The 18,253-nt window shown below is 45.0% G+C and overlaps 1 protein-coding gene across 4 annotated transcripts in view; it reads right to left on the bottom strand.

The window, feature by feature from the left end:
• Nucleotides 1-18,253, bottom strand: part of VPS37C (VPS37C subunit of ESCRT-I) — a 58,852-nt gene that overhangs the window by 20,935 nt on the left and 19,664 nt on the right. For all 4 annotated transcript variants that reach the window (XM_078675977.1, XM_078676063.1, XM_078676145.1 and 1 more), the window contains exon 4: nucleotides 11,940-12,111. In XM_078675977.1, the coding sequence (XP_078532103.1) occupies nucleotides 11,940-12,111 (172 nt within the window). The remainder of the gene's footprint in view (nucleotides 1-11,939; nucleotides 12,112-18,253) is intronic.

The following is an 18,253-nucleotide window of genomic DNA, read 5'->3' as shown; positions in this document are numbered from 1 at the left end:
TTCACCTTGTCCTCTGGCACTTTACCTCTAACTTGATGTTGTCACTACCAATATATGACTCACGCTGATTCACTCTCCAGATGCCCCCACTCAGTGTTCTCGCTTCACTAAGACTTTGGTATAACCCATCCACACACCCAAGGTGCACCGCTATAGTGGGATCAATGACTTGTACCGTCTTATATTACTTGTTTACCTGATTGTATATTGATATGTTTTATGTATGTTACTATTATCCCGCCATGTTTTGACTACCATACGCATTGTGCCAGTACCCATTATCCCTGTTCACCCCTACTGCCCCTACCCTTTCTTTGTGAAGCGCTCTGATATCTGTAAGGATCTTGTTCGCGCTATATAAAACTTTGAATAAATAAATAAATAAACCAAAAAAACAATGCTACATGGTCATCCTTTGTCACCTATTCGGAAGAAGAAATTGGCAGACTGGTCAGCACTGTGAAACCAGCCAATCACCTCTCGGACCCCCTTCCTGCCAACGCTGTTAAAGACCTTACCCCGTCGATCCTCCCACTCTGGACTAAAATTATCAACAGTTCACTTCAACAAGGGACCATCCCCGACTCCCTCAAAGTTGGACAAGTCACACCTCTACTAAAGAAACCTTCAGCCGACCCCTCTGATCTAAATAATTACCGTCCCATTACCAATATTCCGACTCTTGCCAAACTGTTGGAAAAATGCGCACAAATACAATTGACTAAACACATTAATCAGTTTGATCTACTCAACCCTCATCAATCAGACTTCAGAGCAGATCACAGTACAGAAACTGCTATGACTCACATAATTGACGACACCCTTCAAATCCTAGATCAAAACGATACCTGCCTCCTCATCCTTCTTGATCTCTCTTCGGCATTCGACACCGTCAAACATGAGAATTTACTCGATCTATTAAACACAAGAATGGGTCTATCTGGAACTGTGCTCAAGTGGTTCACGTCCTTTCTACACAACAGATCGCAGAAATTCAAGAGTAACAACTTGATGTCTTCGCCAATACCTGTATCACTAGGCGTCCCACAAGGATCCTCCCTATCCCCTACTTTATTTAACCTAGTTATGGAACCTCTCACCACCTTGCTACAAGCATCCAATGTTCACTTCCACATGTATGCCGATGACACCCAACTTTATCTCAAATTACAATCACCCAAAGACATTATGCTCCTGAATTCAACGATCAGAAGCACCCAATCATGGCTGGCCGCTAATCATCTCAAACTCAATGCTCTTAAAACAGAGTTCCTCTTGATCTCACCTCCCGCGAAGATCACTACCGCTCAAATTTGGCTTAAACACCTAACGGCACTCAATGTTCATCCCACCATCGTGGACTCCGCAAAATCTTTAGGCATAACACTTGACACCAACCTCAACATGCAGGAACACATCAACAAAGCAACTAAGGGTGCGAACTACCAGATCAATACCTTAAGGAAACTCAAACCCTTCCTACCAGCCAAAGATTTCCGAACTGCGGAACAAGCACTAGTCATCCCTCGAATAGACTATGGCAGCATCGCCCTCTGCGGTCTCCCCCTAACCACTACGGCACCCATAAGAGCTTCTCTAAACGCCGCAGCAAGACTCATCACTGGATCAAAAAAACACTCACACATTTCCCCTGACCTGAAAGCCCTGAACTGGCTGCCTTTTGAAGCCAGAATACATCTGAAAATCGCCTGCATGACGCACAAGGCTGTCCACCTGAGCTCACCCGGATACCTAGCTCAGAAGCTGACGATTTCTGGAGGCTCCAGAAACACTAGAGGCACAAACTATCTCTTGCTAAAGCCCCAAAGATTCCGCAAGGAAAAAACCTATAAACGCTCCTTCTCAGGAATGGCACCCAGGATCTGGAACTCACTCCCCCCTGAAACCAGGCTCATCTCCTCTACCATACTTTTTAAGAAAGAAGTAAAAGCTATCCTCATGGCTAAATACACTTGAATTATTACTGGGGATGATATTTACAGACGCTGTACCATTCAGTTCTACTGATATTTTTGCATTTTTGTATGACTCGTGTTATTGACCTACCTGATTGTTTACGCTACTACTTATTTGTACTTGTATCATTATTGATGTATCTGGCTGACTATGCTCCCACATGTACCTTCCCCACCCCAATTGTTATTTACTCACACGTTGTTCCTTTCGTCTGTAAAGCGCTCTGATATCTGCAAAGATCTTGTTCGCGCTATATAAAACTTTCAAAATAAATAAATAAGGTACACCAGGGGTCCCCCATGGGTTAAAGCATGTATTATGCCACCCATGGGGGGGACCACCCAAATTGTGACTGCAGACCGCCCATCGCAGCCTGTGTAAGCTGGCGCTAGCATCACTTACAGATATAAGTTTCCTTATATCTGAGGTCGCTGCACTTAAAACCTATGTCACCCCTAAGGCAAGCCTTTCAATCCTGAAATCAAGGTGCTCCGTTATAAAAGTGAGGGCGCCCCTGCATGAGCAGGGCACCCCTACAATCCCAGAGTCCATTCTCCGGGGTTGTAAGGTCATCAGCCTTTACAATACATAGAGTGGCCATGCTTCATTACGCGATGGATAACTCTAAACTGGCGTTAACTAACCCTGGCATGTTTGGATTAAACATGTTGGAATCATACCCCCAACACCATATACGGTGTTGGGGGTATGATTCCATGCACCGTAGGGCCCCTTGAGGAAGCCCTCGGTGCTCCTGGTACCAGTCTTCCAGACCCAGACAGCAAACTATGGTTGCAGCCGACCAGAGACATGATTCTGCCCTCCTGCTGCTGATGCCAAGTTCGAGCAGGGGAAGGCAGGACAATAGGTTCCCTGTCACAGGGAGGTGTGACCACCTTCCAGACACAACCTAGTGTACTGGGCCAGGGTGGGGGCGCTTGCCAGCGCCACTAGACTGCTTTGAAGGGCACATTTGCTGCACTCCTTGCACACTCCAGTTCGAACCAAACGGCTCCCAATCTTGTGTGAAAATAGACAAAGGGCATGTCCAGCCCCTCCTGTGGGAGGGACTCCAGAATCGTCACAAACCCTTTACTTAGGATACTTAACGTCTTACCTGTGGGAGGTTCCTTAGATTCGCTGTGGGAAAAGACTCTGATAAGAAACCACTTCATCTTCAACCATCTGGGCACTTTGGACTTTGCTTTGAGAACAGAGACTGCAACTGGGAAGACTCCTGCTGCTCCTGGTCTTGTCGTCCTGCCAGTCTTCAGAGTCTTCTGTGGCTGTCCTCCATACAAGTTCTTTTACAGGCCTCTGGATATCCAAGACACCCGAAGGAATCTCCCTTGGAGTGAAAGAGTCACTCACCTGCATCTGCAGGCACCACAACGAAGCTGACCGGGTCTGCTGTTCCTGAGCTCCCACGGACTCCGAAAGGATCAGCAATACAGGTGGTGGTTCTGCAACTCCCTCAAGGACTTGCCATTGCCAAGCCAAGGCTTGTTGACTCTACTCCAGAGATCTTCGGGCTCCAAGAAGCTCCATCCTCAAGCATCTCCTGCTACCACGATCTTTGTCCTCACCGCACCCTCTGCACCGTGGGCCTTCATCATTGGTGAGCTGCTCGAAGTCCTCTTGTACCTTCATCCCGTGGGTCCTCTGGAGGGTCTTCTTTGGCTCCAGTGGACTCTCCTGCTTGCTCGGGGCCTGCTCTGACTTACCTGCTTGTGGTGAGCCACTTGACCTTGCTGGTCCTGACACTGCATCTTTTTTGTCTACTACACTTGTTGCCGTTGCCAAGGCTTTTTGGTGCTCCCGACTGACACCGAACCCCTGGCTCTTGACATCCTACGTGGGACAGCTCATGAACGGCTCCTGGTCTTCCACAGCATCACCTGGTCCACACAGCTGCAGCTCCAAGGTCACGGTCAACTCCCCTGCATCTCGGACATCAGTGGGCAATCGCCTTCTGTGCCTGCTCACTACTGAGTGTCATAGATACGGCCCCCTCTGCTTACAGGTACCTCTCATTTTGAATCCACCTTTGGGTTCCTTCAGACTCTTTCACCTTCTTTGATAGCGGCATAGGCACTGAAGTACTCCATTGTGGTCTACAGCGGTTTATATTGTCACTTAGCACCAGGAACACCAGCTTCCCGGGTGTAGGTATCCTGGTTCCCGGGGTATCCATGAGTTCCATCTTCCACTGGGTTTCGTCAGGGTCCTCTGGATAGGGTCCCTCTTAAAAACTGCAACCACCACTTACCCATCGACTTGCATTGAGCACGCAGTTGTGTTCCCAGTCTGCACACGGCCTCCGTGTGGTTCCTGGGTACTTATCTTGGGTGGTTTCTTGGGTCCCCGGCTCTTCAACGTCTTCTGGGTCCAGTCTCGACTTTGATCGTGGTTCGCATTCCACTTTTAGTATATGGTTTGGTGTCCCCCTGGAGACCACTGTGTATATGTGCTACTTATGTGCTGTGTATTGTGGTTATATCTCCTGGTAGGAGATACTGTAATGCGCTAGTGAGTGTTTATAATAAATACACACTTTTATAACTACACTGTGTGCTTCTTTTTCACTTAGCCTACACTATATAATTAGTACTGGTAAAATAAACTGCTTTAGACTCATTCTAGACTGAGCCTGAATGCTGCTCTCCACAGCTAACACTTAGAGAGCTTTCCATGGTTGTCTAAGACCACTAATATCACCATAAGGGTTGTCTGGATTAGTGCAGGGTGCTTAACTTGAATACATGTGCATCATATACTGAGCCAGCCTCCTACAGGAAGCCTTTCAAGGCTAGCTGGATGGCTCAAAGCTCCAACAGACTTATGTGGATTCTGTGCAGGAGACCACAGTCTTCTGATTTCCATCTGTCCAAGGTGACCCGCCCCCTACAAGGCAGAGATGATGCGTCTGTCACTAATGTGATCTCTGATGGGGTAAGGAGAGTGGCCAGCCACAAGTCAGGTTTGTGTCTGTTTACCATAACTGAATTTCCTGGTAAGTGACCTTAAATGACTCGTAAAATGTTTGATGGGCCATCTGCGTAATGGCTGTAAAAGAGAGGAGTAATTGAAAGTCATGTGTGGTATTGAAAACAATAAAAATTCTTTTTTTTTTTTTAAACTGAAGATCCTGGCCAGTCTCCTCTGTGATACAGATAGGTTCACCGTCTGCCTATTGGGGTAACGGGGCACTGAGGCCTCCAGTGCCATGAACCTTAAAAGTGAATGTTTATTTGGTGTGTACAAAAAAATGGCATAATTTAACTTACTTATAAGACATAGAATATGACACCAGGAGAACCCACGGCCTCTGAATTAAAAGGTCACATCACTTATTGTGCCACCACGAGTGTGACAAAGTAAAAGCATGTCTCCCAGCCTGCCACTGCAGACTAGCAGAGCAGTTTTAAACCACCAACTCAACATTACCATTTCAATTAATGACAAAGCACATACCTTCTTTTACAATATATTTAGGTCACTGCTAAGGTAGGTCTGTCGAACCCCAAGGCAGGGTGCTGTATACTAAAAAGTAAGATATGATTTCATATGTCCTAACAGTAAAACCCCCAAATTGTCATTGTTACTGCAGAAAAGAAAGTAGCACCATTGGCAAGCACAGGATATACGCCGACAGCTCAGCTAACTTCAGCGTGAGACTGCTAAAGCTGATGACCTAAAGGCATCAAAAGAATGGTTTCATTAATCCTGAATTAATGCCCAAGTCGAATTTAATGTAACTTTTGAGTAAAAAGTCTTACTTTAGAAAGTTGCCACTCTGTTGCCCAAGTTTTCGAGTGGCCATTTACAGTTGCTGACCACAAGAGCAACTATAAACGGCACTGCCCTCCTGGGCAGATGTGTGAATGACTCCCAGGAAAGGACACTATCTATAGTGAGGTGTTACCTCTTCCTAGCAGGAAGCCACACAAGGAGAGAGCCCAAAAGGCTAGCTTCAAAGGGGAAGCCACCTCTGAGAGGCAAGTGGTAGACACAAACGAGAGAGGCTACTCTTTTATTGGTAGACAGGTTGGCGTTGTGGAGAGAGAGGGGAAACAGTTTCCAAACCGTTTTTTCTGTGGGCGTGTAGCCCCCAGTATGACCCCAGGGACTAGCTCGCCACCAGTGATGAGTGCCAAAAGAAGGCTGGAGTGCCTGAATACAATTTTATAAAAAGTTGCCAATGCTTTTTGCATTTTGGGTGAAAAGCAGTGATTTATGATTTACTCAATAATGTGTATCTCTAGAACCTGCAATGGATGTTTGTTTGTTTTGGTGTCTAAAAATGCATACAAATTAGGGTTATTTTTATACATTTGTGTTCCATTTCATTTGTGTCATGTTTCTTTCATTTTCAATTGTTTTGGTACTGCTAAATGCTTTGCACTTGTACCTTTGTTAAAGCCGGACTACTCGAAGCCACAGCTACTTAGGGTTGAGCCGACTGGACCCAAGAGGGTTTAATGAGTTTATTAACCTATGAGGGGATGACGACAAATTGGAAGTGTTCTGTTGCTACAGTGAAATACAGGTAAGATTTGAGCAACTGCAGGAAGGCTATAAGAAAATACAAGTACTACTATTGCAAGGGAACAACCCTATCTTCTTGGTCCACAGCAGAAAGAAAGAACCAGAGGCACCATTTTGATTTTGCTCTCCGGTGAGAAGGTGGTCAAATGTCTAAGATGGATCTTCATATTCCACCCTTCTTGGGTATGAGGAAATAAATAGCAGGATTAATACTCCTCACCTACTCTCTCGATGATGCCACTGGCCAGGAGCAGATTGGCTTCCTGTGACCAAAGCATGGTCAATCGAAACTTGAGCATTGACAGGGTGCGGAGCAGATGTATGAAAGGTAGGCCACAGTACCTTTAAAACATCTGCATAGATCAGGCTAGCCGATGAGAACAATTTTTTCCCCAGATGTGTCAATATACTTGAATTCTCGGTCCGACAAGTCAAAACGGAAAGGTATATGGATTAAACTTATGGCTTGACCCTTGCGCTACAAGGGTTTTCAGAGTTCAGTACAGAGTGAGGAATGATGGGTCAAAAGTAGCTGGTCTATGTCGCTTAGCCACAGAGTGAGTAACTGGAAGGATGAACATGGCTCAGTCAATGATTTAATCACGCTTCAGGGGCTTATTTTCTGTAAACATAGAGGACATTTTGATTATTTAATTGCGAGCTGGTCTATGGTGACACCATTAACAACGGCGTATAGAGATTTATATGATTTATAATGTGCATTATCTTATTACTCATGTTAGATTTGGGGGGTCTCTGTTTGGCACAGGTAGGTACTTGTGACAAATAGGGACCCTCTCCTTCCAGGAGAAGGGGGATTACACTCCTAAAATAACCCCTGCTCAACCTCTAGGTACCGTGGGGAGAGCAGTCAAGGCTTTACTTCAGAGGCGTTGCAAGTTAAGGAGTTGTGACCACATATAGTGACCCAGTGACAACACTACAAATGGACACAGGTTTTATATAAAAAAATAAGTAGACTTTATATAGAGTTACCACAAGACCATGAACGACAAAAATACACACTAGCATTACTTTAAGATGGTAGATTTAAGCTTAGTTCAGTGCTTAGATGCGACACTCTGCGTCAATGTACCTTAAGTTGCATAGCACTTCCACGACAAGCAATGTCGCAGCGATGGGAAATGCGGCAAAGTTCAGATACAAAGAAATAAAGACGTGAAGATCTTCCAGATGCGGCACGCTTCTCGGGGATGCGAGAAGTTCTCGGTCTGATCGGTGGACTACAACGGCATCTACGCTGCAACGGCAGCAGCTCCAGCGGCAACGCTCTTCTCCCACGATGAGTGAAGCTTCCGCTCGATGCGACAACTACAGCGGCGACATCCAAGATGCGTCGGTAGCAGCTCAGACGGCGGCGCACTTCTCGGGGATGCGAGGTGCTCTTGGTCGATGCGGTGCAGTGCGACAGTTCCAGCGGCGACACCCTCCTTCGGAGTTGCGACTGCAGCAGCAGCAACGGTGACTTCCTCTTCGTTGCGGAATGCTTCTCTCCGATGCGGTGCAGTGCGACAGTTCCAGCAGCGACACCCTCCTTTGGAGTTGCGATGGCAGGCACAGCGACGGTGACGCGCTTCTTCTCGTTGAGTCGCGCTTCCAGCTCCTTGAGACACGCAGTTCCTCAGAAGGCCCAAAACAGCAGCAGGTACTTCCAAAATAACTCTGGGGAGCTGGGGGGTGAAGTCTGTTGTCCCTGAGACTTCAGCAGGAGGCAAGCTCTTTTCAAAGCCCTTGGAGATGCTTCACAAGTTGAAAGCAAAGTACACAAAGTTCCTTTCTCCTTCCTTTGGCAGTAAGGCAACCACTGCAGGCCAATCCCCCAAGCAGCAATTCAGCTTGGGAATAGTCTCCCCTCAGTTTCTTCAGGTTCCTCTCCTCAGAAAAGGTTTCTTCTTGTAGTCCAAAGTGATCTAATTTCTTGGGAGCAGGGTCCCAATATTTATACCCCAAAATCCTTTGTTCTCTGAGGGGAGAGGGGCCAGTGCCTAGTCCAAACCAGTTCCTGAGCACTTGGTTTACCAGACTTCTCCTTTCCTTTCACAGTGCAGGGCAGAAACATCAGACGCCCCACAGGAGGTGGAACCAGCATTGTGGAAGGCAAGTACAGTCCTGGAGCACTTTGTTGACAGGACTCCTTCTCTTCTTTCAGTGTGCAGGGCAGAGACATCAGCCACTCCCCAGGGCGTGGAGCCGGCATTGTGGAAGGCAGGCACAGCCCTATTTAGGGTTCAGGTGCACTCCTCCCTCCCATCTAGATGCAGATCTCTCTATTCACCACTGGGTGACTCAGCCTGTCTCTGGGAATCCTCCAGCCCTGTCACTTCATGAAACCAGACATAGCAATACACATCCTAGCAGAGGCGGGTTTGAATGGTTAGACAAGCAAAGACCTACTTTCTAAAAGTGGTATTTGCAAACACAGAATATTAAAATAAACTTCACTAAAAGCTGTATTTTATTATTCTGAGTTCAGTTATACTAAACTCGACTTTCTACCATGTTCTCTGAGCCTGTTAGGATTATAAAGTGTAACAATTCTAACAGCCCATTCTGGCCTATGGAGAACAGGTAGCCTTGCAATAGTGAAAAACGAAAATGGCTGTAATTCACTATTAGGACATGCCACACACATCAGGGATGTCCTACCTTATACTTACAATGCACCCTGCCCTTGGGCCTACTATAGGGGTAACTGATATGAAGAAAAGGGAAGGTTTAGGGACTGGCAAGTGGGTATACTTGCCCAGTCAACAAGACAGTACCAGACTGCACGCAGGCTCTGCAATGGTAGACCTTGAGACACATTTTACAAGGCTGCTTCTGTGGGTGGCACAACCAGTGCTGCAGGCCCACCAGCAGCATTTGGATTACACGCCCTGGCACACTTAGTGCACTAGACTAGGGTCTGACAAGTAACCCAAAATAGCCAAACATGGAACCACTGATTAATACATCAATTTACAATAGGGAGCACTTGCACAGTGGCACTGAACAGCAGTGGCACAGTGCCCAAAGCATCCAACACCAGCAAAAACACATGAGGCAACAGCAAAAAATGGATGGGAGACCCACCCCAATGGTGGCAGGTCTAACAACTAGTCACCAAGTCACCATACACCCGGGTCCACGTTTCATGCTCTCATGAAGTTAAAACAACGTCTTGCGCAGTATTGTTTTTCTCGGAGATTCACGTGTTGACCATAAAGTTTGCTGTATCTCAATATCGTCGGATTAACAGTTTCACTGCTTTATCCGTTTTCATTCCCTATACGCAGTTGTAATGGTGACAGACGTAAACACTCAATGATCGTCCGTCCTTTGTTTGTTTTTAATCATCACGGAGATTTGCCTCACAGGCCCGTCTTCTATTTTTGTTACCACGTTTGTATATCCGGGTTAACGTATGTAAATTGAGTCACACTTTCCAAACAGGATTCATTCCGGGAAACTGATCGCACACTCTGAGATGGTATAACCGTTCACATTAACTTTTTTAAAAAAAAGGTGAGACATTAACCTCGCAACAGATTATATTCTCGTACGTATATTATGAAAGTAGGCGGACGGTGTGTTTACTTTTGTTAAACCTAGAGTTTAATTCAGCGTATGAAAGGCGACTGTTTGTGTAAATGAATGTCATTAAGGTCGGTTCTCTAAAACATATTAGTAAAATCCTTAAAGCATGCGCACCAAATCACTGGGTCAATAATTGTGTGATCTTCGACCAATGCACGTTTACTTCTTGTAGTACCACAGCACGTCTGCGTTTGCTTAAACCACCAACCGATGCACGTTTACTTTCCGTAATTAGCATAACCTGTTATCACAACACTTTCGTGCTTATTCACCCCACATAAGATTAAGGTATCAAGCATCCACCATTGAAACGTTTTTCTTTTTCTTCTTTGGGTTCACTGATAGTACGATTGCTTATTTAATTGCAAGCTGGTCTATGGTGACTAACATCAAAGCCAACCAACCAGGCATGGGTATATACTGCATAAGCACAAAAGTGCTATAACACAATATAATACATTTTTATTTTCTGACAATAATGTATGTACATGGTACTTTAGCAAAAATGTCCTCTATGTTTACAGAAAATAAGCCCCTTATGAAGGGCAGAGCCCGCAATGCATTGGGCATGAGAAATCTTCAAAAAAGAATAAATAAAATACAATGTTATATCACTGAAGTAAGTTATATGACAGAAATGATCACAAACAACAATGAATAAAAATTCAAGTGAAACACAAATTTTGAAGCGTGAAAATTCAAAAAAATGTGCAATTGGAGACGTCCTCCCGCCGAGGGAGCAACGCAAATCAAGCATCAAACTCGTCCTCTTACTCAGGAAGATTTACCAATTAGAACCAACCACCAATAAAAAACGTAAATAATTTACACACCAGGAGTGCGACATCCTTTTCCATTTGGATTTAACATGGCTTAGTAAAAGCAGCCATTAAAGTGTTCGCAAGTGCCTCAGTGAAGGGAAAGAATGGTCCTAATTAAGCCAGCTCTGGTTGGAGAATTTCAGTGAGTAAACTGGATTTTGCTTCTACTGTGGACATCTGTGGATCCAGGGTCACCACCGCCCTGCACACTACAATTACAAAAGAGGCACTTTTGCGGGTTGGTATACCAGCGGGAGATTCAAATTCTTTTTCTTGAGAGGTAACCAACTCACTAGCATTTATTTTTTTTAGGTTCAGACAAAGTACTGCATCTGTTTAATGAGGGGAGAATAAGTTGTCGGCTTCTCATCCACATCATCATGGGGAGCGTTTTACAATCCTTGGACTATGCCAGAGTCTGTGCCAGTCATTTGCTTCCTACAATCATGGCACAGCTTGAATCCTGTTATTTGGGTGGAGGTGAACAGGTGACATTTTTCTTCTGTGGCAGTCTTGTGTTTTTGGAATCGTCAGTAGACAAAGTGGGAACAGAGCTCTAGATATTCATTGTAGGGCATGGAAGGAACAGACATCAGCATGGAGGGGGTCGCACCTACATGCGATTCCGTATCATCAGTACCAGGGCGGTGCAAGGTCAGAGCAGAGTCAGATGACGCCAACTAGCAGTGCACAGAAGCTATTGCTTTGAAGATCTCTGGATCCAGTCTGGTGGGAATATTCTACGGTCAGAAATCTGCAGTTAGAAGTAGCTATCAGAAAGAATGTCTCAGATCCAAACACTAAACACAGGATAAAGCACCGCATGTGAATCTAAAGCAGGATAGTGCCTCTTACACCAGCTGATCTGGTAGGACTGTGTGATGATTCTTGAACTACTTAAAATATCAAGATTACATTTTTGGGGTGATTCTGCTTGTACCCCTGGATCCCAGCGAGCCCAGTCTGAATCGGATATAGTGAGGAAACTCTCCTTACCCAGTTTGGCCTTCTGCTGTTTGTAGTGTGCCGCAGCTTGCTCAAGGGCCTCGTATTTCTCCTGCAGGAGGAGACGGCCTGTGTCCAAGCGTGGCTGGAACGCAAGGTTCTCCTCAGCTTGCCTACGGTTCAAGGCCAGGTACATCTCCTTCTCCAGCTGCAGGCTCTGAAGCTGAATGAGGAATAAGAGATCAGCAAGAGTTGAAGAAATGACAAACTGTAAGAACTCCATTCCCTCGCTCAGTACCACTTTCCCTCTAGGGTATTTATTCACTTCTTTTCACCCCCTCTAATTCAGTAACACACCTCTCACCCAAAAGCTCTCTGAACAGATATTGTCACTATCATTTACACACCATCCGAGCCGTGAATTAATCAGAGATCTCTTTTGATATCACTCTCTCACTCTGGTTTAATCCCTGTGCATACCAATACTCGTCGCACCCGCATGCTAGCTCCCTCAATATTGTTACATTAGAACAACTCCACATAGAGATATTAAGCACATTCATTAAACAATTTGCAATGTAGAACAAGTTACTCACCTTTGGTAATGATCTTTATGTTGGATATGTTAACTACCTGAACATTCCTCACCTCCTTCATCACAAGAGGAGGGCAGTGGGACAAGTTGAGATCACAGTACCATATGCTCCGCAGCCAGCCCAGTGCGAGTAAGATTATATGTGGGTGGGCTTAATCGCAGAACCCAAGGAATTAGCAGACGCGAGTAGTGGCGAGAGAAGTCCCCAGACGTGGAATGATAATCCAAGATGACAGAGCAGATATGGGGAATGGGAGGTGGTATTTCCTGAAATGAAATTTCAGCCTTCCTCTGCAAAACTGAAGCACCCACAGTTCAGAGTGATAGACTGCTAGCAAGATAAACCTTCGCCCGGGGGCAAGGTGAATTCATGGAATGAATAGTGAAGCCCCCTGAAATGCAGACCTTCTAACTGCCTCTATCCCTCTTTGATTCTCTGCCCATATGGCTAGAAGGCTAAAAAAAACAACAACAAAAACAAAAAACAGGTTCTGTTTTGAGGAAGTGAATTCCTGGATCACAAGACTCTCCGGAAGGGGATGTGCGGTCAAACCTTTTGGGGCTCATGGAGCGGGACAAAGTCAGAGGGTGGCCTGGTGGCTCACCACGGGGGTAGAAGCTGGCTTGCTCCACGTAACCAGAATGCACCATTAAATGGGAGCAAAGTTTCAAATGAAGCAATGCCAGGTGTAGGATTTCTGTAAGGAGGTACTCCTTGCTCTTATCCACAGGCAAAGGCAAATCAAGAACCTCTGCGACTTAGCACAGCTGTAAATGAGGCAATTTCTATGCGAGCCCCAGAAGGATATTCAGGACCACTGGCCTTCTGCTGGGTCAGGTAATCACCAGCATCTGTCCCACTATGAGTCGGCTTATACTTACCCAGCACACTGCTGTCACTATTATTGTGGTAAACTATGTTCAGCATTTGACTGGGGTATGAATTGGAGCCAAACAGTCACTCTAGGCTGCCAAAGTATTTATCACGAGGCAAGGGCCTGTAGGGAGGTTCCTTTTGGATCAAATGTGTTGCTGTGCATTGGGATCAGACTAAAATGGACTTAATCTATGGAATAATTGCTATGTTTTGTAACAGATGTAAAGTCAGTTCTAGTGGAGTCGGGAACAGTGCTGGAGCAACCAGCAAGGTCTTCAGCGGTAGAGGAGGGTCAGCCAAAGCTGGAATGGCACCAGAAAGAGTGGGAATTGATTGACAGGCACCGGGGAAAGAGTCAATGGTGTAAATCGAGATGGAGGCCGCCACAACAGATTCTTGGGGACCGCATGTATAACTAAGGAACCAGGGTGGGTATAAGTGGTCCAGCATCAATTGTGTGAAAGCAGCGAGTGGCAGGGATTAAAGCTGAAATTTTCAGGGAAGACATCCCAGAACACAAAGTAAATGTAAGTACTTGGTAGAAATAATGTTGAGTGTAACTTCTAATCATTGAAAGGAGTTAAATAAAAAAAAAGGAACCAACAGCACGCCATGGTGATGCCTTATGCCATCTTTGTGATGTCATATGTGGGGGGTAGATCTCACAGCCGAGCTGGAGCTATAGCACCACCTATTGACACAGTAGAACTATTTCAAGTTTCCAGATCCAGTCTGACATCTACAGGAGAGCAATGAGGCGAGAAATCTGTGGAATCATCCACCATGAAATGCTGTTTTCTCCCTCATCGTGTTTATGTACTAAGACAATTTTCAACCAGGCTTGAACATTATTTACCACGTTGTACTGTCGGACAATTAATGGCCTGGAGAAGCTCACCACAATTTGGTCACGGCTATCAGTGAACTTCAGAAAACCTGAGTAATGTTTATAATGAAGAAGCCGCCCTCCAACACTAGACTGATATGGTACATTTCAAGTCTACGAAAACATGTTCAAGTGCCCCTCAAGCTTTGAGTAAGAGCAACATTCATTTACTGAATTGCAACCTACATTTTCAGCACAGATATTTGTAGACCATAAACCTAGGTACAGAGCAAGGTGGTCTTATTGTGTAGAGATATATTCTCAAATCAAAGGGTCATTCATTTTTCTTAACATCGTTTTATTGAGGTTTCTTTGTTGCTTCAAAGGATTTGTACAACAGGATAAAGTCACAACAGGGCACATATGCAGTTGTTGTGGTCACAAAGTCTGATCAAGAGAAAAATAAATAAGAGATGGTGCAAATGTGTGAAAATTCCCCTGTCCTGGGCAGACCAAGCCACACCTCTGCAAAGGCCAAGGGGACAGGCAAGCAATGAGGAGAGGAGGGCAGGGCCAGGTTCAGCACCTGGGAGGGGACTGAGTGGAAGGGGGGGCTCGGAAAGGACATCGGCTGTGGAAACTGAAATGATCACCCGTGAGAATGAAAGGATGACGCGCGCCCCGATTGGGGGGTGGAAGGGTCAGCAGTGGTAAGCAAGTATCATTCATGAACCCAAATTTCCCTGATCCAAAGTCTCCTTGTGTTTATTATGCTAATATGGTAACATTTGATCGAACTATAATTGGATTACAGGGGTTTTTCGATACCCAAGACTGCTGTGCAACATGTAAACCAGTGTCTTACCTACATTTAACAACAGGTCTCAGCTTAAGGAAGAAAATGCTTGGATTCACAGAGGAATTGGTTTATTATCCAGAGTACACGGATGATGGTTTATGAATAATGGAATATTGGCATTCCAATAAAAGCTTATCAAAATCAGCACTTATGAATTACTAAAGGCACTTTCTCGTTCTCTTCCCACTCTTGCTTCTGGTGTTTTACTATTACTATTTTATGTGAAGCTTTAGCTGTTACTAGGTCTACACTATGCAAATACATTATATAACATACGCTACACCTATTTTCTTTCCTATGTAATTTTTTTGTAAAGCAGGATTGTAAAGTGTATCTTAAGATTTCATTCACTATCTGTATACTGCTCTTTAAACAATATGGGCCAAATCCCCAATATACCAAGTAAGTGTACATAACCACGTTTGCTCATGCGCATTCAACGGATTTTACAAACGTTACTGCTAACAAACCCAGAGTATGCTTGCGATTAAGTGACCTGGTCACAATTTGACTATTTTCAATTGGCCAAATTATGTAATCTGGGACAAGCCCTCTTGCCTCGCTTCCTCTGTTGGTCAAAATCGTGAACATGTACAAATCCATAGCTGAGCATTTACTTTTTTCAAGATGATGAACTATGCAAAATCAGCCTATGTTCAGTATGTAATATTTACAATATTGGTGTAAATCAATCACATGATGCCTTAAAGAAAAGGGATTTAGGAGTCTTAAAGTTAAATTGACCAATAGGCTAGCAGATCTGTCTGCACCATTTTCAGCATTTGTTCAAGTTCATGGCATGTCTGGATAGATCATATTTCAAAAGCAAACAATCACCCATCTTGCATGCTTTCATTTGGAAAGATTTCATGCAAGTGATGCGTACTTCATACTGGTACTCAGGTTTTTTTTCTATTATAATAAATGTTCAAAGAATTTTTTTAAATATATTTTTATATAAAAAATATAAAAAAATATAAAAAAATAAAAAATAAAAAAAATAATATAATAAACTATTACTACGAGTTTTAGCGCACACGGTAGACCCCCAGAGGATTAAATTATTATTTGAACATTTGGTATTGGGCACGACACACTCCCAGAGGAGTATCTTGGTGCTGCACTGTTCAGAAAAAGGATAGGGCATTCTAAAACTGCCCGGTCTTTAAACCCTTCTTAAAGGCGGCAAAGTCGGAAAAAGAGAAAAGACTTAGGGGGTAGTTTATTCCAGGGACCGGGGGCTGCACAAGAGAAAGATCTGCCCCATATCTTACAGTATGAATACATGGGATCACCAGAAGTGCCTGATCTGAGAATCTTAAACATTTCGAGGGCAGGTAGGGGTGTAGTCCAGTGGACAAATAGGCAGGGAGAGATTTATGAAGTGCCTTATGCATCATTTGAAAATAACAGGCTTTTTAATGAGCAGCCAGTGAAGCTTCCTAAGAGTTGGAGAGGAGGGCGAACATGGAGAAGGTTGAATATTAGTCATTCAGCAGTATTCTGAACCATCTGCAGTTTGGGCAGCAAGGTGATGTTTACTGATGTCAGAAAGGTGTTCCCATAGACAAGGCAGCTGGAGAGAAGGGCCTGAAAAAGAGTCTTCCTGGCAGTGTCAGGAAGCCACAGGAGACCTTTTTATTATTTTTATTTTATTTTTTAAGAGCAGCAGGGTGGCATTAACTTGGTATTTTATAGAAAGAGAATGGTTTCAATTAAAGGCATACATTTAGCCAGAATATGTGGCGCTGGCAAGACTGGAAAGCGTTCAGGAGAAATGATCTGCTGATTTCAGTAGCCCGTTTAAAGCAACATGTCACTTTAAGAACAGTTTGCTAATAAACACGCAGTAGCCACAAAATGTTACATTTTGGAAATGTATTACATACCTTTAGGATGGAATCGGTGTCAGTAATGCAATTAGTGCAAAAACAACAGTTGATGGACAGAATGCAGAACAATGTCATACATTCACGCCAGTACAGAGATCTGGGCCTAAATCCCTCGTTTTTTTGCTCACCACACCACCCCAGGTCAGACATGGCCATATGCAAATCAGCCTTGACCCTGTGCCTCATGGGAACAGTCCAGCCCGAACTGCCAAGCCATGTCTTCCTTGGACCGGAATCAAGCATCCTAGGACCTGTTTCTGGCTATCAGCCGTCTTCAGCCAGGATAGCTTGACTCCAGTGGTGTGGAGAGCACGGGACTCACGCCTGAGCATACCCGTCCCACTCAGGGTGACAAATGCAAAAACAACAGTTGATGGACAGAATGCAGAACAATGTCATACGTTCACCCCAGTACAGAGATCTGGGCCTAAATCCATCGTTTTTTTGCACTCCACACCACCCTGGGTTAGACACTGGCCATATGCAAATCAGCTTTGACCCTGTGCCTCATGGGAACAGTCCAGCCCGAACTGCCAAGCCATGTCTTCCTTGGACCGGAATCAAGCATCCTAGGACCGGTTTCTGGCTATCAGCCGTCTTCAGCCAGGATAGCTTGACTCACCTGGACTGTTCCCATGAGGCACAGGGTCAAGACTGATTTGCATATGGCCATGTCTGAACTGGGGTGGCTTGGTGAGCAAAATAACGATGGATTAAACCCAGATCTGTGACTGGGGGTGAATGTTTAGCCATTGTGCAACATTCCATCCATCATCTTGTGTGTTTTGCTGTTCACCCGATGTGGGAAGGGTATGCCCAGACGTGGGTCCCTTGCTCACTAGGCCACTGGAGTCAAGCTATCCTGGCTGAAGACGGCCGATAGCCAGAAACCGGTCCTAGGATGCTTGATTCCGGTCCAGGAAAGACATGGCTTGGCAGTTCGGTCTGGACTGTTCCCATGAGGCACAGGGTCAAGACTGATTTGCATATGGCCATGTCTGAACTGGGGTGGCGTGGTGAGCAAAATAACGATGGATTAAACCCAGATCTGTGACTGGGGGTGAATGTTAAGCCATTGTGCAACATTCCGTCCATCATCTTGTGTGTTTTGCTGTTCACCCTATGTGGGAAGGGTATGCCCAGACGTGGGTCCCTTGCTCACTAGGCCACTGGAGTCAGGCTATCCTGGCTGAAGACGACGGATAGCCAGAAACCGGTCCTAGGATGCTGGATTCCGGTCCAGGAAAGACATGGCTTGGCAGTTCGGACTGGACTGTTCTCATGAGGCACAGGGTCAAGACTGATTTGCATATGGC

Source organism: Lissotriton helveticus, chromosome 1_1 (genome assembly GCF_964261635.1).
Source record: "Lissotriton helveticus chromosome 1_1, aLisHel1.1, whole genome shotgun sequence".
Lineage (NCBI taxonomy): Eukaryota > Metazoa > Chordata > Amphibia > Caudata > Salamandridae > Lissotriton > Lissotriton helveticus.
This window is presented reverse-complemented; position numbering and strand designations above follow the sequence as displayed.